This window comes from Elgaria multicarinata, chromosome 1 (genome assembly GCF_023053635.1).
Source record: "Elgaria multicarinata webbii isolate HBS135686 ecotype San Diego chromosome 1, rElgMul1.1.pri, whole genome shotgun sequence".
In the NCBI taxonomy this organism is placed as follows: domain Eukaryota; kingdom Metazoa; phylum Chordata; class Lepidosauria; order Squamata; family Anguidae; genus Elgaria; species Elgaria multicarinata.
The window spans coordinates 209,288,239-209,308,648 of record NC_086171.1 but is presented as its reverse complement, the minus strand read 5'-3'; the positions used below and the strand labels follow the sequence as shown (position 1 = coordinate 209,308,648).

Genomic DNA, 20,410 nt, shown 5'->3' with positions numbered 1-20,410 from the left:
TTCCTGCCATGCCCGACAGGCTTTTACCGAACCCCTCCTTCAGGGAGGGTCTTCAAGCTGCAACTTCTGCTGTTTTGCTAGGCTGGCATATCGCCTCCCGCCTCCTATCAACTCTGCCCACTTGACCATGCGGCAGACTCTGGGGTTTGTCAATTCTGATGCTCCCTCCTGTCTGACAAAGACTTGAGTTCCAGGGGCCTGGAGGTGGAAGACAATCTCTGAGCCTGAGCCTCCTGTTTGATATTTATTTATTTATTTATTTATTTATTACATTTCTATACCGCCCAATAGCCGGAGCTCTCTGGGCGGTTCACAAAAATTAAAACCATTCAAAGTATAAAACAACAGTATAAAACCATAATATAAAATACAATATAAAAGCTCAACCAGATAAAAACAGCAGCAATGCAAAATTACAAATTTAAAACCATGTTATTTAAAATTTATAGATTGTTAAAATGTTGGGAGAATAAAAAGGTCTTCACCTGGCGTCTAAAAGCATATAATGTAGGTGCCAAGCGAACCTCCTTAGGGAGCTCATTCCACAGCCGGGGTGCCACAGCAGAGAAGGCCCTCCTCCTGGTAGCCACTTGCCTCACTTCCTTTGGCAGGGGCTCACGGAGAAGGACCCCTGAAGATGACCTTAGGGTCCGGGCAGGTACATATGGGAGGAGGCGTTCCTTCAGATAACCTGGCCCCAAGCCGTTTAGGGCTTAAAATGTTAATACCAGCACTTTGAATCAGGCCCGGGCCTGGACTGGCAGCCAATGAAGCTGGAAAAGGACTGGCGTAATGTGGTCTCATCGGCCAGTCCCTGTTAGTAAACGGGCTGCCCTGCTTTGTACCAGTTGAAGTTTCCGGACCGTTTTCAAAGGCAGCCCCACGTATAACAGACTTCTACTGTTACTTTGTTACTGTTGTGCAGACTTCTACTGTTACTTTCTACTGTTAGTTTTTCCCTACCCAGTGCCTGCTTACCCTACCCTGTACCTGTTTGCATTCTCTTCCCCTCCTTATTGTTTTACTATGATTTTATTAGATTGTAAGCCTATGCGGCAGGGTCTTGCTATTTACTGTTTTACTCTGTACAGCACCATGTACATTGATGGTGCTATATAAATAAATAATAATAATAATAATAATAATAATAATAATAATAATAATAATAACGCATTGCAGTAATCCAAACGAGAGGTTATCAGAGCATGGATAACTGTAGCTAAGCTATCTCTGTCCAGATAAGGGAAGATGCATCCTTGTCTTGGAAAATCTCCTCCCTCACTTCATGTCTTGGCTGGTCTATGCCGTCTTCAGCCTCCACGTTTGATTTGGAATCACTAGGGAGACCAGGCCTCATCCTGACAGGGCAGCAGGCTGAGCCAGAGGTAGGAGGCCACATTGTTACTCAACGAGACCAGTTGTTCCAACTGCCAGTCTGGCCTAGAAGGGAAGGGCTTTATAGAGCTTGGTGCCCCTCTATTAGTTCAAGAGATCAGGTCACAACCATCTTTAGGTTGTGGGGATCATCAGACAGCACTCAGGTTCACACTGCAGCCAAGATGGTGACCTTGTCTTATCCAGCCTGGCCTGCATTGATGTTGCAGGTGAGGTACCAAAAGGTGGCCATTGGAGGCCCCAGTTGAAGCCTGACCCTTGGCACCTGACATCACATCAGCTCTTTTCAGGGGTTTAGGGCAGGGAGAAGGTGCTACCCTGTTTCCCCGAAAGTAAGACATCCCCCGAAAATAAGACCTACTTCCAGTTTTGCCTCTCGCTGTAATATAAGGCATCCCCCCGAAAATAAGACCTTTTTTTTTGTTCAACAATAAATGTGTACCATATTCTTCTTCATGGAAAAATAAGACTCCCCTGAAAATAAGACCTAGCGCATCTTTTGGAGCAAAAATTAATATAAGACACTGTCTTATTTTCGGGGAAACAGGGTAATAACCTGCCAAAGTACTGTATTAGGCCCAGTATTTGGATAAGGCTCTCTATCTGTGGCTTTATGTTCTTTGGCAAAGAAATAACATTATATCAGGAAATACAGAATACACTGACTGCTCCCGACAAGGAGTCTTCACTCAAAATGTCTTGGGCCTAATAAAGGGCAGAGATTGGGCTGGAACACACAGAAGTTGGGCTCAGGGTATGCCAGGGTGTATGCATAGGTCTTGTTCAAAGGCTCAGCCAAATGACTGTTGTGGGGTCTGCAGGCACAATTAAGAAAAACAAAAGCCAGAAGGTGAACCCCATAGGAAAATGTGATTTATTTGCAAGCACACGCAGGGCTTTATCATGACAATTAATGGGTTTCAAGTATGGCAACACGTTGTCAGAGAGAAGGGTAACTTGGAAGTATAGCTTCCAAATCACGTGAGGTACTGGTTCCTCTCTATTCAGCCCTGGTTAGGCCTCATCTAGAGTATTTTATCCAGTTCTGGGCTCCACAATTCAAGAAGGATGCAGACAAGCTGGAGCGTGTTCAGAGGAGGGCAACCAGGATGATCAGTGGTCTGGAAACAAAGCCCTATGAAGAGAGCCTGAAAGAACTGGGCATGTCTTTTTTGCTAAGTGTAAGCTGCTCTGAGAGCCTTTTTTGGCTGAGGAGCGAATAAATAAATGTTTAGCCTGGAGAAGAGAAGACTGAGGGGAGACATGATAGCACTCTTCAAATACTTAAAAGGTTGTCACACAGAGGAGGGCAAGGATCTCTTCTCGATCCTCCCAGAGTGCAGGACACGGGATAACGGGCTCAAGTTAAAGGAAGCCAGATTCTAGCTGGTCAACAGGAAAAACTTCCTGACTGTTAGAGCAGTACGACAATGGAATCAGTTACCTAGGAATCAGTTACCTAGGGAGGTTACCTCCCACACTAGAGTCATTCAAGAGGCAGCTGGACAACCATCTGTCAGGGATGCTTTAGGGCGGATTCCTGCATTGAGCAGGGGGTTGGACTCAATGGCCTTGTAGGCCCCTTCCAACTTTGCTATTCTATGATTCTATGATTCCTTCCTCCTGAATGAGGAGTTTTTGTAGGAGGGACATTCAAACACACACATGCACTGAAAGAATGTGTGTTGTGAGGGTGAATCACATACATCAATAGACGGTATCTGTCAAGATTCCTTCTATGATCTGTACTCCCTGAGCAACTCTTTAAGGATCTTTTGCCTCCTTGAGAGTCCCACCTTCCTTCTTTTTACCTTCCTCCTTCCCAGTAATGCAGGGTTTAGGCTGTAGATGTGGAATCAATGACACTCCAGACACTTGTGGGTTTACACAACAGTAGACTAGTAAAGTAAAACACATAAATGACAACTAAAGGTATATAGTCAATAGAGCTGAATGATACAAAGGCATTAAAACAAAATAAAAATGGCAGAAATGCAAGTTCTTTTACCCTAATCTGCTTCTTTCTACTCCTTCCTTAAGGTCTTGCCTTTTTCTGGCTCTGGTCTGGCTTTTGTCTGTCCCCTAGCTTTGGTCTCTCACTCATTTGTACTTTCTTAAAACAGGAACTAAAGTTCCCACCTTGAGGACATGAAACTTAACCAGGGAATGAACCAGTTAAGGTTCCTCTCAGGAGTACCCCCTTCCCAACAGAAAACTCCAGGCCTCTAGGCCTGAGGATATTTTTATACCTTGCTTCTGTTGGACTCAATCTTTCATGGTAGCCATGTGCTCTCTTTTACAGAGGGCAGTTTACTATTTGAAAGGCTGTCAGAGGAGAGTCCTCTATTTTGAAGGCATCGTCTATCTGAAGGGCTGTTCAGTCCAAGTGTGGACTGAAAGAAGGACTCAGAGGTCTTGAAGGGGCCTGTCGCGACACGGGCCTCACACACCAGGCCTTGTCGCACACAAACCCTCCTCAAGCCAAGCACCACCACTTGAACAACCTGAGGGTAGGGTAAAACACAACCTTTCCCTCACATGAGAGGGTAAAGGCTAGAATCTGAAAAGGTTTGACTGTGTATGTAATAAGCTGAAGGTTATATATAAGGTGTTTACGATAGTAACTGTAGAGCAGGTGATAAAGCCAAGCAGACACATGGTTTGAGGTAACAAAACAAAGTAAAATGTTTATTTTTGTTTAACAGATCTTAGTTACTTCAAATTCGAGTTTACCTGCTTAATCTACTAGTTTTAATAAAGACAGTAATCTTAAGTCTCTTAAAATCTTATCTCCTTTCACTCTCCACACCACTGACAATCCTAACTGACACTCCCCACTCCCAACCAACGAACCCCCAAGCCAGCCTTCCTCAACCTGGGGCGCTCCAGATGTGTTGGACTGCATCTCCCAGCTGGGGCATTCTGGGAGTTGTAGTCCAACACATCTGGAGCGCCCCAGGTTGAGGAAGGCTGCCCAAGTTCTAGACTCCCCCATTTATACTCCTCCCCGCTTTCACAGCATCATCAGCCACACCCACTCGGTCCAACATTCTGCACTCACTAGACATACAAATTCAGACATACCTAAGGGAACAGAACTGTGGGGTAATGCCACAGTGCCCATCAACAGCACCTGGACAGCAGACGGAGCAAGGCACACCTGTCACCTGGTCACAGTCTATGGCGAGATGGACTGTATTTCTATTGAAAGGATAATAATCTGTAAATTTGCATGTATACATATATATCACACTCACACATTTTATGCAAATTGGCCTTGACCTTTTTTTGGGTGATGCATGTCTTCTTCTTCTTTTACAGTTCACTAGTGGCCACAGTAGACCCTTCCAAAATACTCCAACCATGTCCATGGGTGGAAGTGGCTGTGATGTTGTCCCAAGGCCACCCAACACATTTTTTCAGTGTTTGGGTTGTGTATGTGTGTGTGTGTGTGTGTGTGTGTGTGTGTGTGTTTGGTCACCTGATCTTTCTGTCCTTTGAGTGTGCTCTCCCAAAAGTCCAAGAAAGAGAGGAAGTTTGAATGACCACTTCTGAATTGCCAAAAAAGGTGGATAAAAGATGGAACTTGATTTGCATAAAATTTGTAAATGCTAATCTAGATATATAGAGAAATGCAAATTTAGATTATTATTAATAGTAATAACAACAACAACAACAAACAACAACAAATACAGTACATCTCAAGGCTGTGATCTGTGTGCCTACCTGTTCAGTCTGGTGTCCAGATGCAAACCGTTGATTCCCCCCATAATGGGGTAGACTCACTTTACCAGATAAGGCTTTGCTGCTGTCACAGCATTTGTGTCCAAGCCAGAGCCTTTGCCATGGTTTAATGACATGCATGTTTCTTGGTGTAGAAAATGGACACATCCTGTTCAAGCACCAGGTTCCTTCGAAGAGCTGAGCAGGGCCCTGTCATGTACATTAATCCAGCCCCCCCTTATTATCCCATAGCAACATCCACCACCACCACCCCGCCCCTCACAAGCAAGCCCTACCTCCTCTAATCCAGCAACAGAAACACATGCGGCTGCCTTTAAGTGTTCTCAGCCCTGCCGGTGCACACAATACAGAGAACTTTTAAGCAACAATAACAGCAATTCCCTTGCCGGCTCAGCGAGACACAGCCGCTCAGCGCATGCCGCCAGGAGATAAAAAATGACGGTCTCCATTTTTAGGCTGATAATAAATTTTCTCGCCTTAAAACATGCAAAATTATTCCACCATCCAGCAATCCTGGGGCTTGGTTCGCTGGACTTAATTCGTTTGGAGGTCTATTACCACGGCTTTTCTCTGATAACTAATGGAAGGGAAGAAAGCGGCAAGTGAACGCAGAAGCCCAGCTGCCTCGGGGGCGCTGACCCACCCAAAAAAGAAAAATTTGCATAGTTGTTGAGAGCAGCCAGGGAGGGGGGAGGGGATGTATTGCCTTATATATTTACTAAAAGTGTGCACGTCAGGTAGAAACACAAAGCATCCAACCCGAATAGTGTCATAGCAATCTTAAAGGTATATATTCACAGTCCGGTGATTGTGTGTGTGTGTGTGTGTGTGTGTGTGTGTGTGTATGTATGTACATACATTCTCTCTCTCTCTCTCTCTCTCTCTCTCTCTCTCTCTCTCACACACACACACACACACACACACACACACACACACACACACCAAATGCACAGAGCGATGTAGTGGAGCAAAGGCTCACACAGATGCAGCACCATCCCTTTTAGATTAGCAGGGATGATAGTGCCATATTCCCCCCACACCCGCCAGAACACACCTGCCATTTGCACAAATGCACATTTTTAGAAGTGCACACTTTACTGTTTGCACCTGTTTGCATGAGAGATTCCTGTGCTGATCAAAGCTCAGGTGGATCTCTGGATCGAGGATTTTGTGTCTAAGGCCGTAGCTAGACCTAAGGTTTATCCCAGGATTGTCCTGGGGTCAAACCTGTTCATCTAAGTGCCACACAGGGTATCCAGCGCTCAGGCAGGGATGAACCCGGGATGATCCTGGGATAAACCTTAGGTCTAGCTATGGCCCAAGTAAGAAAAGAAAGAAAGAAAGTAAAAGTGGGAAGATTACAGTGGGAGACTAAGGATGGGTCCTATGGTCTCCTAGCTAATGCTCTGTTTATTGACAGAGGTCAATAAACTATTTGCTTTGAGTGCGTTCTCCTATTACCCTTTATCAGTGCAGGTGTCCTCGGGAGAGTTGCAGCCAAAGATGCCAATCCAAAACTAAAAGGAAAATAAAGAATATTAAACTCAGGATATTGAGCAAGGTACAGGCTCACAGTAGCGACCTGCATGTTATATTTCATAAAATGTGATAGGGTTCCAGAAATGGAGAAGTTTCAAAGGTGGCAGAACAAATTAACATGAATGGAAACAAACCAGACATCATGTTTAAAACATTTCTGCCTTTTGCTATCCTGATGCCCTCTAGATGTGTGTGGTGGCTGGGTCTGAGCCACCATTTTAATTTCCCACAATGCCCTGGAATGAAATGAAGTAAGGAAATTAAAATGGCAGTTCACTCAGCTAGCGTAGGAGGCAATCCGGGACACACTGCAAAGGGACACGCTCAAACCTTGAGCCAGCGCTAGGTTCAGGGTGCTGAATTCTGGATCCAGGCATCTGTATGCAATTCTGTATTGTTAAATGTGCATAGCTTGCTTATGGTGGTGTTGCTGAAGCATAACTTAAAATAGTTATGTTGGCTCAGTGGGTACCTTTGGAATTTTGAGAGATCGTTGTGGGCATTCTCCTAAAATGGCTGTCATGGGAGGAGGGAAGGTTGGCCATTCACAAAATGGCTGCCATGGTAAGTATGGCCAGTCACAAAGCACCATTTCCTAGAAGCCAAACTGGTAGAGTGACCATATGAAAAGGAGGACAGGGCTCCTGTATCTTTAACAGTTGTATTGAAAAGGGAATTTCAGCAGGTGTCATTTGTATGCATGTCGCACCTGGTGAAATTTCCTCTTCATCACAACAGTTAAAGCTGTAGGTGCCCTGCCCTCTTTTAAATCTGGTCACAGTATAGCTGCAGTATAGCTCCTGCAGCTTTAACTGTTGTGATGAAGAGGAAATTTCACCAGGTGCGACATGCATACAAATGACACCTGCTGAAATTCCCTTTTCTATGCAACTATTAAAGATACAGGAGTCCTGTCCTACTTTTCATAGAATCATAGAATAGCAGAGTTGGAAGGGGCCTACAAGGCCATCGAGTCCAACCCCCTGCTCAATGCAGAAATCCGCCCTAAAGCATCCCAGACAGATGGTTGTTCAGCTGCTTCTTGAAGACCTCTAGTGTGGGAGAGCCCACAACCTCCCTAGGTAACTGATTCCATTGTCATACTGCTCTAACAGTCAGGAAGTTTTTCCTGATGTCCAGCTGGAATCTGGCTTCCTTTAACTTGCACCTGTTATTCCGTGTCCTGCACTCTGGGAGGATCGAGAAGAGATCCTGGCCCTCCTCTGTGTGACAACCTTTTAAGTATTTGAAGAGTGCTATCATGTCTCCCCTCAATCTTCTCTTCTCCAGGCTAAACCTGCCCAGTTCTTTCAGTCTCTCTTCATAGGGCTTTGTTTCCAGACCCCCTGATCATATGGTCACCCTAGGTAAAACTAAAAGAAAAATAACTTGCCCCCAAAAAGGAAAAGACAAATGAGGGGTGTGAGCTCCAAAACACAAAAACGCTCTTTCGAACCCGGTTTCCTGTGCAAGCCGATGAGGCACTGAGCCAAGTAACTTGGCCAAGAGCACCATGTGGTGCCCAGAGCCAGAGGCCTTCTTGAAAATAGAGCTGGAGCTGGAGGCCAGCATTTCACTTTGCAGTATGTTGGCATTCCAGGTTTTGGGATTTTAAAAAAATTAATTAGAAAAAGACTAAAATAAAATAAAATTTGGTTGGGGGGAGCAAACCTGGTAGGTGCAGCGATGTATCTGTGGCACTGTGGTACCCATGGTCACCACGTTGGGTCCCCCAGATATAGAACAAGAGCATCCTTTGCTTTTGGCCCCTGTTGCAAGGCTCACGTAAAATTTATGTTTTTGCTTGCAAACACTTCTGGAGACATCAACCTCTAAACCGATTAAGCTGCTTGGATTATGATGAGTATTGCATCCCAGGCTCGGCGTGATTGATACAGCTGTCTCTGCCAGTTGCAGAGGGACATCCGCGAGTGGCATGAAGAAGAGGAGTGGAGAGACAATTAAAGGAGTGTAGCTTTATCTGCAATATAGACATAATGTAGCCCAGGTGCCTGCGGAGATGTAAGATTTATCCGTGGCCTGGAGTGAAAAGGTTTGGTTTCTTTTAATGGTAGAGAGTTACGAGTTGTTAATAATCGTTACTCTGGTTAAGCTCCATATCCTTTCGTAAGCTGGGAAACTACGTTAAGCTTTATAACTTCCTCTTTTCCACACAACTCCCTGCTTAGAAATGGTGGCAAGTGCCTGAAAAAAGTCCAGAAAGTCTTTGTAGGTGTCATTCAAGACAGAGGGCCCTTTCACACATCGCGTAGTGTCCTGGATCACATGTATTGCTAAACCAGGGATGTACAACACAGCCCATGGACAGCCCTGTCACCTCCACAATGGATTCCTCTGCCCCCCAAAATTCAGCATACCACCTCTTCCTTCCTTCCTTCCTTCCTTCCTTCCTTCCTTCCTTCCTTCCTTCCTTCCTTTCCTTTCTTTCTTGCCACCAGCACAGCAAGAGTGTAGTCTATCGACCGCTTGAAGTTGCCCAGCCCTAGGCTAAGCCATGGTGTGGTTTGTCTGTTGAAATCTAGCTTGTCATTGTGTCCAAAATCCATCCCCGCAAACAAACCATGGTATAAAACACAAACAGAACTCATGGTTTATTGTTGGCTTATGAAGTCTAGCTTGTTTAAACCATGGCTTGCCGTAATGTCTGAACCCAGAACTGTGGCTTATCCCTGGCTTGTTTGTGCTGCTGTGTGTCCTGAAACAGAGACTCTCAGCAACGGCAAACTGAAAACAAAACCACTCTGATGGTTGGCGAAATGGGCAGGGGAGAAACAAACCCGAAAGAGGAAAAACAATAAGCGGTCTGCTGCAAGACAATTCTTGACTAAAGCAATAAACCATGTTAACCAAATTATGACTTAGGCCGTTGCTAGACGAGGACTTAGCCCAGTGTGAGGCCCAGGCTCCCTGCTGTGCGTGCATATGACGCACAGGGGATTCCGGGGTCAGGCCGGGCTAAATCCTCCCTTGACTCGGGATAACCGGAACCGCTTATAGCCTGGCTTTTCCGCAGCCTTGGGCTGAGCCCGGGGCTGCGGAACGGCTAGCTACTTCCATGGCTTTTCCCGGCTGCTCGCTTACTCATGAGTAGCCAGGAGAAGCCGTGCACTGGGCACAGCACTCCATAGGAGCGCTGTGCCCATCTGGCCGGGGGGAGGGAAATCATGGGTGGGGGAGATGGGGGCCGGGGGAAAGAGCGGACCTGGCAGGAGAGATGTGGGGGAAGAGCGGAGCCAGGGTGGGGAGATCACGGATGAGGGGGCATCGGACATGGCAGGCGGGTGGTTGGGTGGGCATGGTGAGTGGGCTGGCGAGCGGGCAGGGGGGGCATCAGACATGGCGGAAGGGGGGAAGAAGAACGGGGCCAGGGCAAGGAGATCGGGGACGGGCTAGCGAGCGGGGGGCGGACATGGCGAGCAGGGATGGGCGAGTGAGCGGGGGGCGGACATGGCAAGTGGGGATGGGTGAGCGAGCGGGGGCGGACATGGCGAGCGGACGGGGGGGCATCAGACATTGGGGGGAAATCAGGGGCAGGGGGAGTGGGGAACCCTTTATTTTTTTAAAAAAAAACAACCTTACCTTTCCTTTGGTGCGCTCCTGCGCACATGGCCCTTTAATTAAAAAAAAATGGAGGACGCGACGGGGCTTTCCCTTTCCTCGTCGCGTGTTACGTGTAGAAAAGGGTGATGGCCCGCGCTAGCTGTAGCGCGGCCTCGCCCCGACTCCCCACCAGGTTATCAGGTAGGTCTAGCAAGGCCCTTAGTGTTATGTGCGAACATAGCCAGTAGAAAATCTGGGTTTAACATGGACTGTACACTCAACAAGGAGTTTCAGACAGTCCTGGCAATGAGGAGCCATCCCGTTGTCGTATAGGTGGGGGCTTGGTGTTAGGCTGTAAAGCACCATACACACAAATGGCACTCTATAGGTACAAAAACAACGCCTCCTCCTCCTCCCTGTCTCTGATCCTTGAGTACACACAAATTTTCCTGGGATGCTTAAGAAACATGCACACCATCTTTTAGCCCTCATCTTCATCCCCATTGTTAGGGAGTCTCCTTACTCTGGAAAATGGCAAATTCAGGATGACTACCCTTTTCACCGAGAAGGGAACTTCCAGGGTGACCTGGAAACTGGAGCTGGCTTACAGGTATTCTCTTTCTTTAGTAGACAGAAATGCATTATTATTAGGAATGGTGTGTCCTTCCTGCGCTGTGCAAACTCCTGAACTGTCCGTTCTGTGTCCCCAAAGCACCATGCCCCCCCACAAACGGCACAATTTAGCTTCTCCTTGAAACGACAAGGCTGAAGGAAGGAAATGCAGAACTCAGGAGGGGAGCGCAGAGGAGAGGGCTGCAAGAGAATCAAAGCCTCGTCGAGGCTGCAGGGAGAGATGATTTGGAATTCTGGGGGGAGATGTACATTAACCAGCTATTGATCACGCCAGAGGTCAGTTTCTAGGAGTAATTTGACCCAAGAGGTTAATTGTGACGGAGGTCAATAGAAAACCGAGGCACGCAATGCATCAGAATACCAAAGGGAATAGAGGGGAGAATTTATGGGGGATATTTAGCGCTCATGGCACAGAAGAAATTAAACTGGACGGTTAGGAAAATATTTCTTAAACTCCACTTCTGGTTCTTTCGGCCTTCATAACTACAGATGTAGTGTCTGTGGGGGCGGGGTTACACTGCCTCTACTTCCGTTATTATTATTATTATTATTATTATTATTATTATTATTATTATTATTATTTTACCTATACCTCAGTTATACCAGGAGTGGGTAGGGGGAGAGAGACCACTGCTATGCTGGCAAATGGCCAGCCTATCCTAGAACAGTCTGGTTAGAGTGTTGGATTGGGAGATCCTGGTTCTAGTCCCCACTTGGACACGTAGGTCACTGGGTAACTTTGAGTTAATCACTGATTCTCAGCCTCACTTACCTCACGGGATTGTTGTGAGCATAACAGGAAGAGGAGAAGGAAGACCATGTGAGCCACCTTAAGTTCTTTGGCCAAAGAAAAAGGGAGGGATTGAAATGTACTCTATACATATATAGAATCATAGAATCATAGAATAGTAGAGTTGGAAAGGGCCTTCAAGGCCATCGAGTGAGTCCAACCCCCTGCTTAGTGCAGGAATCCACCTTAAAGCATCCCTGACAGATGGCTGTCCAGCTGCCTCTTCAATGCCTCTAGTGTGGGAGAGCCCACAACCTCCCTAGGTCATTGGTTCCATTGTCATACTGCTCTAACAGTCAGGAAGTTTTTCCTGATGTCGTTGGAACCTGGCTTCCTGTAACTTGAACCAATGATTCGGTGTTCTGCACTCTGAGTTGTGTGTGTCACACCCACACACCTGCTGTGTGGGGGACTGAGTAAATTGCCCCTTTCCCCCCTCCCTCTGGGCAGGCCTGACTCAGCCTGAGAGGGGTGGAGGAAAGGCACAACCATGACAATCTGAAAACTGCATTAAAAAAAAAAGCAGCCATGCCCCAATGTCCCTGAAAACATCACCAATCACGGACTATGCTAGTGGTGACATCTGTAGGCTGCCCACACATGGATGGGAGCCAACAGACTGGAACCTCCCAAGCATTCCCCTGTATCACCACACACACACACAGAGCACGCAGACCAAAGGCACAGTGCCCCCAGTCCATCAGCCCAGTGACTCAGGAAGCAAGGACCCAGTACTGCAAATCCCATGGGGTTCCTCCAGGCAGGGGTTCGAATCCCCTTGTGTTCTGTTGTTTGGGAACACAACACATAAAGGGGGCAAAGGAGGTGTCATGGCTAAGCCTACTGCCCATTTTGGGAGAAGGTGTTTCAAGTAATCAATCAGACTCAGATTCGGACCTAGAGGAGGAGGCGCCAGACGACAGCCAGCTTGTACCAGTGGGGGAGGAAGCTCTCATGGGCGATTCCCCAGCTAGGAGTCAGCCCTCTCCAGAGCTTATCTCCTCAAGGCCAAATCCTACACACTCAGTGGGAAGTGAGCTTTCTTCCAGAGGAGAGCGCCCCAACAAGCTAGCTGATGCTAGGATGCGCCGGAAGTGAGAAAGTCGGTCTGGCTAGAATTGTGCCAGAACCTGCCGCTGCACCAGGCTCTCTGAAGCTACGGGCATTTGGGGAAAGGCTTCCTGTTCTCCTTGCTCCAACAATTGTCTTGCTTAGTTTGCATAGTTTTGCGTAGGGGGAAGTTTCCAAAAGATTAGACTCTCTTCGGGTGGAGGAGATGTTTGCTGCTTAATAAAAGCTTTGTGGATTACTTAGCAGGCCTCGTCATTTGCCTCCCATCGAAAGCAGGGGTTTTCAGAGAAACATGACAGCGAGCCTAGGTGACACATTGGCCACATAGCTCTAGAGGTCAGGAGGCCCATAGAGCTCCTGCAAAGCCTTCCTGGGCCAAAAGTTCGAGACCCGCTGGGGGAGGAAAAGTCTCTCTTGCCCAGAAGAGGGAGGGAGGAGCCAGAAAACCCAAGGAGAGCAGCCACAAGCAGACTGACAACAAGAACCTCCAGGGGCTCAATGCATAGGACGGGGGGTGGGTGGGTGGAGGTGTCTGTTGGAAACAGGAGATGGGAGTTAGGATAGTTCAGATTCCTGGATCCAAGGTTGGAGTCAGCGCTCCAACCTCAGACCCAGGAGTCCGAGCTCCGTGATACCTCCACCTCCCAATCACACTTGGTGCAGAGAGAATAGCGCAGGCCACCCTCGGAGGGAAGGCAAAGGGGTCATTCCATTATTATTATTATTATTATTATTATTATTATTATTATTATTATTAATTTATTTATATAGCACCATCAGTGTACATGGTGCTGTACAGAGTAAAACAGTAAATAGCAAGGCCCTGCCGCATAGGCTTACAATCTAATAAAATCATAGTAAAACAATAAGGAGGGGAAGAGAAAGCAAACAGGCACAGGGTAGGGTAAGCCGGCACAGGGTAGGGTAAAACTAACAGTATAAAGTCCGCACAACATCAAGTTTTAAAAGCTTTAGGAAAAAGAAAAGTTTTTAGTTGAGCTTTAAAAGCTGCGATTGAACTTGTAGTTCTCAAATGTTCTGGAAGAGCGTTCCAGGCGTAAGGGGCAGCAGACGAAAATGGACGAAGCCGAGCAAGGGAAGTAGAGGCCCTTGGGCAGGCGAGAAACATGACATCAGAGGAGCGAAGAGCACGAGCGGGGCAATAGTGTGAGATGAGAGAGGAAAGATAGGAAGGAGCTAGACCATGAAAAGCTTTGAAGGTTAACAGGAGAAGTTTATATTGGATTCTGGAGTGAATTGGAAGCCAATGAAGAGATTTCAGAAGCGGAGTAACATGGTCAGAGCGGCGAGCCAAGAAGATGATCTTTGCAGCAGAGTGGTGAACAGAAACCAACGGTTTCCATTGGACGGGGAGAGGGGGGGAATGGGGAGGCAGGCTTTTGAGGAATCCTCTGCCCTCCCCAATGCCTTCCTTTCCTCCCCCACATCTCAGCTGATCTGGCCTCATCTCTGCTGCTCCTACCATTCTGCATCGGATAGTCGTAAGCCTTCACGTTTGGAGGGTTACGGCCATCCCCATAGGACTGTGCCCTTAATCTTGTTGTTGTTGTTGTTGTTTAAATGTATTATTGTGTTGTGTTTCTGCTCCCCTTCCTATCCAGGACAGCGAGCTCTTGACTTTCAACATCTCCAGACACCAGTCATGGTGGAGTGAAAACGGTCCTGGATGTGTACGGAAGGAGACTCCCATGGTTGGCATCAAAGGTTTGGACAGCCATTCCTACGTCTCCGTGATCGGCTGTGCGTTGGAGTACCGCTACATCGAGGTCATGCACAGCGCAGTGCAGATTCTGGTGGCGGTGAGTATTATCACATTTATATCCCTCCTGTTTTCCTCCAAGGAGCCCAAGGCAACGTACATAATCCTCCTCCTCTCCATTTTATCCTCACAACAACAACCCTGCGAGGTAGGTTGGGCTGAGAGTCCGTGACTGGCCCAAAGTCACCCAGTGGGTTTCCATGGCTGAGTGGGGACTAGAACCTGGATCTCCCGACTCCCAGTCCAACACTATAGCCACTATACCACACTGGCTCTGCCCTCACCTTCAAATCTAAATTTATTTTATTTTATTTATTTATTTATTTATTTATTTATTTATTTATTTATTTAAATATTTATATACCACTTCCCATTGAAGAATTTTGGAGTGGCGGACAAATTGAATAAAAGAATAAAACCAGAATTAAAACAGAATTAAAAGTACATTTTTTAAAAGAAACAAAGTGAAAATAACATCACGGCTGGTCATCAAGGGAAGTCTTCGTGAAACAACGGCATTTTCAGGAAGTGCTGGAAGGAATACAAAGTTGGCACCTACCTGACATCCAGAGGTCAATGATGAGACGTTCCGTATAAATTGAACAAAATATACACCTACTCTGAAACTGGGCCAGTTTCAGCCATTCAGAACGGTCACATTAAGATTCTAGAATGTCTAAAGCTGCAAATCCCAGGCATGTTTAGATAGAAAAAAGTCCTTTGACTCCAAGCATGTCCCAACATGCATGGCTGACTAGGGAATGCTGGGAGTTGTAGGCCTTTCTTTCTGTCCAAACATGCATAGGAAGGAATTAAAGAACCACGCAGTAGTAATAACCTTACTAAGGGTGCAATCCTATGCACGGTCTAAACAGGCATAGAGAAAAGACCTTTGACTCCCAGCATTCCCCAGCAAGCTATGCTGGGAGTTGTAGGACTTTTGTCTGTCTAAACATGCATATGATTACACCCTGAAAGACATTTTGAATTCATATCCCTAGTGGATTGTGCCTGTCTGTCTGGTTGTTTATTGTATATCTAGACTGTCTTTCTGAAACCAACCAAGGCAGCTCACCAGAATTTCAAACCGTAAGCAAAGAAAGCATGGTAACCCATTAGGAGCGACCTTACATGAAAACTATAACAACAATTTTAAACGCCAAGTTAAACGCAGAGAGAGTGGGACCAGTCGCAACTCCAAAGGGTGAGTGTATTTCAGAGTTTGGGAGCAGCGCAGGAGAAAGCATGTCAGTTGCATGGATACACTTTAGGGTGACCATATGAAAAGGAGGACAGGGCTCCTGTATCTTTAACAGTTGTATCAGCAGGTGTCATTTGTATATATGGAGAACCTGGTGAAATTTCCTCTTTATCACAATAGTTAAAGCTGCAGGTGCCCTGCCCTCTTTTAAATCTGGTCGCAGGATAGCTCCTGCAGCTTTAACTGTTGTGATGAAGAGGAAATTTCACCAGGTGTGACATGCATGCAAATGACACCTGCTGATACAGTACTATGCAACTGTTAAAGATACAGGAGCCCGGTCCTCCTTTCCATATGGTCACCCTAACATACTTATTTTGTGCGTGCAAGAGTTCCGTTTCACCCCAACATCTCATGGGCTGGTCCTGCTGCTTCCAGTTCCCCATCTTCCACTGTCATGTTTTGCTTAGTGTTCCTGTGCTTGATGGAGTTTATGTTCACATGACATTAATGTTATTTGCCTCGGTCCAATAGTATCTGCGTGCTGCAGCAGAGGCTGAGCCATTCAAACAAGCCATATGCCTGCTGATCAGCTGCTTTTCATGGAAGGGGAAGTAAAAGGGACTATATCCCATTTCCCTCTCCTGGTTCTGCTCATGTCCATCTTTTTTAAAGGCTCTTCCTGCACAAATGCTATTTTGGGCTACATTAATATAAGTATAGCTTCCAAATCACGGGAGGTACTGGTTCCTCTCTATTCGGCCCTGGTTAGGCCTCATCTAGAGTATTGCGTCCAGTTCTGGGCTCCACAATTCAAGAAGGACGCAGACAAGCTGGAGTGTGTTCAGAGGAGGGCAACCAGGATGATCAGGGGTCTGGACACAAAGCCCTATGAAGAGAGACTGAAAAAACTGGGCATGTTTAGCCTGGAGAAGAGAAGATTGAGGGGAGACATGATAGCACTCTTCAAATACTTAAAAGGTTGTCACACAGAGGAGGGCCAGGATCTCTTCTCGATCCTCCCAGAGTGCAGGACACGGAATAACAGACTCAAGTTAAAGGAAGCCAGATTCCAGCTGGACATCAGGAAAAACTTCCTGACTGTTAAAGCAGTATGACAATGGAATCAGTTACCTAGGGAGGTTGTGGGCTCTCCCACACTAGAGACATTCAAGAGGCAGCTGGACAACCATCTGCCAGGGATGCTTTAGGGTGGATTCCTGCATTGAGCAGGGGGTTAGACTCGATGGCCTTGTAGGGCCCTTCCAACTCTGCTTTTCTATGATTCTATGAACCCAGGCTCCTAGATAAGGCAGGGGGGAAATGCATACGGAATACCCAAAAGGGTGGAATAGGTAGGGTGACCCTATGCAAAGGAGGACAGGGCTCTTGTATCTTTAACAGTTGCATAGAAAAGGGAATTTCAGCAGGTGTATTTAGTATATATGGGGAACCTGGTGAAATTCCCTCTTCATCACAACAGTTAAAGCTGCAGGAGCTATACTAGAGTGACCAGATTTAAAAGAGGGCAGGGCTCCTGCAACTTTAACTGTTGTGATGAAGAGGAAATTTCCCCAGGTTCCCCATATTTACCAATGACATCTGCTGAAATTTCCTTTTCAATACAACTGTTAAAGATATAGGAGCCCTGTCCTCCTTTCCATATGGTCACCCTAGGAATAGGCAGCTCCCAGATAAATCAGGATAATGGTATGGCAACATAGGAAGCTGCCTTGTACTGAGGCTAGATCTACACTACCATTTTGTAGCGGTATGGAAGTGCACTGAAAACTGTCAAGGCATAATCCACATTCCATGTCCCACTTTCATAGTGTTATTTCCTGCTTTTTATACCATATTTGTAATGACACAAGGTGTAGATCTAGCATGAGTCAGGCCACTGGTCCATCTAGCCCAGTATTGTCAACACTGACTGGCAGCAATGGCTTTCCAGGGTTTCAGACAGGATTTTCCCCAGCCCTACCTGGAGACGCTGAGATCGAATCGGGGGCCTTCTGCATGCAAAGCAAGTTCTCTGCTTTGCATGCAGAAAGGAGGGGCAATATGAAATTGGAAGGAGTGCAGGAATCACTGTTTCCCCGCCCCCCAAAAAAATCCTACAGCCCTGAAACAACATTTTGCAAAATTTAGCAACACATTTCAGAATGCAAACATAAAGATTTTTTAATTTTAGACATATACTCATGTTCATATACATGTATGTTTGTGTATATGTATACAAGATCAGCGTATACATTGAATTTAGCAAGTAAGAAATTCATAAGAGGAAAGAAGATGTACAGGTTGTTTCTACAGCAGGTAAATGGGATCCATTTGTTAAGTCTTGGAACAGGATTTGTAATGATACCAGACTGGAAAGGGTTTTATTTCTATAAAGACAATCTTCTTCTTCTTCTTCTTCTTCTTCTTCTTCTTCTTCTTCTTCTTCTTCTTCTTCTTCTTCTTCTTCTTCTTCTTCTCTTCTCTTTTCTTTTCTTTTTATAACAAATATTCTGAAAATTTAGCAAGTTAATGCTTACCTTTTTCCCCCCTTTCATCAAGAGTTAAGATTCATGTCTTTGTGTGCAAACTTGAATCTTCACTCTTACTGATGAAGGCAAAAATAATAATTAATTTTTGACAATTTAGCATCAACTTGCTAAATTCAGTGCTTTAAGACGAGGACTGTGATCCACAGTTTTTAGGCACGCCCATGGGTTTGAGTGTTGTTGTTTCTTACTTGCTCTGTACAGCAGACCTTCAAGACATATCACAGACGTCTTTCAAAATCCCCCTAGGTTTCAAAAGTGCTTTGCTATGCAGCAATTGGGTGTTAAGAGAGGCTGCTTTAGCCAGAAATCCTTTAACACACACATGGTTCTTTGGTTCCTGGCCCATCCCTATAAATTATTTCTATAAAAAACAACACAAATTTCAACTCCTACAAATAGTTCTTGCCCTGTCCTGGGAGACACACGAAGATGTGCCTGTGATGTTGAGAAAGATCATTAATTTAAACTGAACCGCCCTCCAAAAAAACCGAGCAAAGGCTGAGCCTATGCTATCAGAAGCATTTCCTGAAGTTAGGTACATTAAAAACAGAACAAACAAACAAAAACATTGAACCATGAACGTGACTGTGATTTAAATATTTATACATGAGTGTTGGGGAGATAACGTTGGAGGAGGGGAGAGAATCCAATTAGGCAAAGGCTGTGTGTGTTTCCCCCAGGGATATAAAGATACACCCCATCGGAAAACAAAAGCCCTTGTGATGCACCCCCTGCTTCTGTTCCTGCAGACACTAGCAGTTTGCACAAAAGTTGCCATCAAATGCCATCGCTTCTGTGTTTATCCATGCCCTCAATTATTTATTTTTTTCATTAACATGCTGCAGTAATTGGCGCTGCCTGGTAATTGATTGTTTCTCATTTGCTGTGGAATTAGCTGAAACAAATAGTCTATTGTCTTCATAAATGCCACATGCATTTCATAGCCTCCCTGTGCTGGGAGCAGGAATCTTTTAAATTTGCTTTGCTTTGTTTCGCGGGATGTTCATCTAACACTTAAACAAACAAACAAACAACAAACAAAAAAAAACAATGTGAGCAGACCTGAGTCTCCCCAGGTACACACTTGCCCAGGTATCTCCCCAGGTACACACCTGTCACACAGAGGAGGGCCAGGATCTCTTCTCGGTCATCACAGAGTGCAGGGCATGGAAGCCAGGTTCCAGCTGGACATCAGGAAAAATGTCCTGACTGTTAGAGCAGTACGACAATGGAACTAATTATCTAGGCTCTCCAATGCTAGAAACATTCAAGAATTCCTGCATTGAGCGGGGGGTTGGACTCGATGGCCTTATAGGCCCCTTCCAGCTCAACTATTCTATGATTCTCTGGACAGGTGATCATAGCTATAACTAGGAGGTAACTTGTGATCATGGACACCATTTTTTTTTAACCACCTCAATAAATTCACCACCAGATCTGTGATTGTGTGGGTCAAATATTTGGATTGTCCTTGTGCAATGATGGTTGAGATGGTTGGTGTGCTGAAAAAAATATAGGTCTGTGAAGGTCCGAGACCTATAAAGGCAAGTAATAAACTCAGGCCTAGAGGCCTGGAGTTTTTCTGTTGGAGGGGGTATCCCTGAGTGGAGTATTTTCATTTCTACAGTTAAGATTTATTTCACTAGTTAAGATTCGTTTCTCTAGTTAAGTTTTATTTCTTCAAGGTTGAAACGGTACTTTCTGTTTTGGGGGAAGAGGATATAAAAAGAGAGGAGAGAGCCAGCCGGCCAGTCAGAGCAGGAAAGGACGAGAGCATGAGGAAGCAGCAGCTGTAGAAGCATAAATGCAGCTAGGGTAAAAGAAGCTGGTTTTCCCCCCACTTCTATTTTCTTTTAATGCCTTTGTAATCACTCAGCTCTATTGACTAAATACCTCTATTTGTAAAAAAAAATAATTATTATTATTTACTAGTAAGCTGCTGTGTTAAGCCACAAGTGTCTGGAGTGTCACTCACCCCACATCTACATCCTAAACCCTAAATTATTGGGAAGGTAAAAGAAGGAAAGTGGGACTCTTAGAGAGGCAAAAGATCCTTACAGAGTTGCCAGCTGAGTGGGAAAGCGGCACTTCTCCACCGCTGCGAGAGGAAGGAGGGTGGGGGAGGATTTGCTTGATTTTAATCA

At 45.8% G+C, this 20,410-nt stretch overlaps 1 protein-coding gene across 1 annotated transcript in view; it reads left to right on the top strand.

Annotated features, from left to right (window-relative positions):
* NKAIN4 (sodium/potassium transporting ATPase interacting 4) overlaps window positions 1–20,410 on the top strand; it is a 129,989-nt gene that overhangs the window by 67,609 nt on the left and 41,970 nt on the right. Inside the window, exon 4 of the mRNA XM_063147036.1 lies at window positions 14,356–14,553. Coding sequence (XP_063003106.1) covers window positions 14,356–14,553 — 198 coding nt within the window. The remainder of the gene's footprint in view (window positions 1–14,355; window positions 14,554–20,410) is intronic.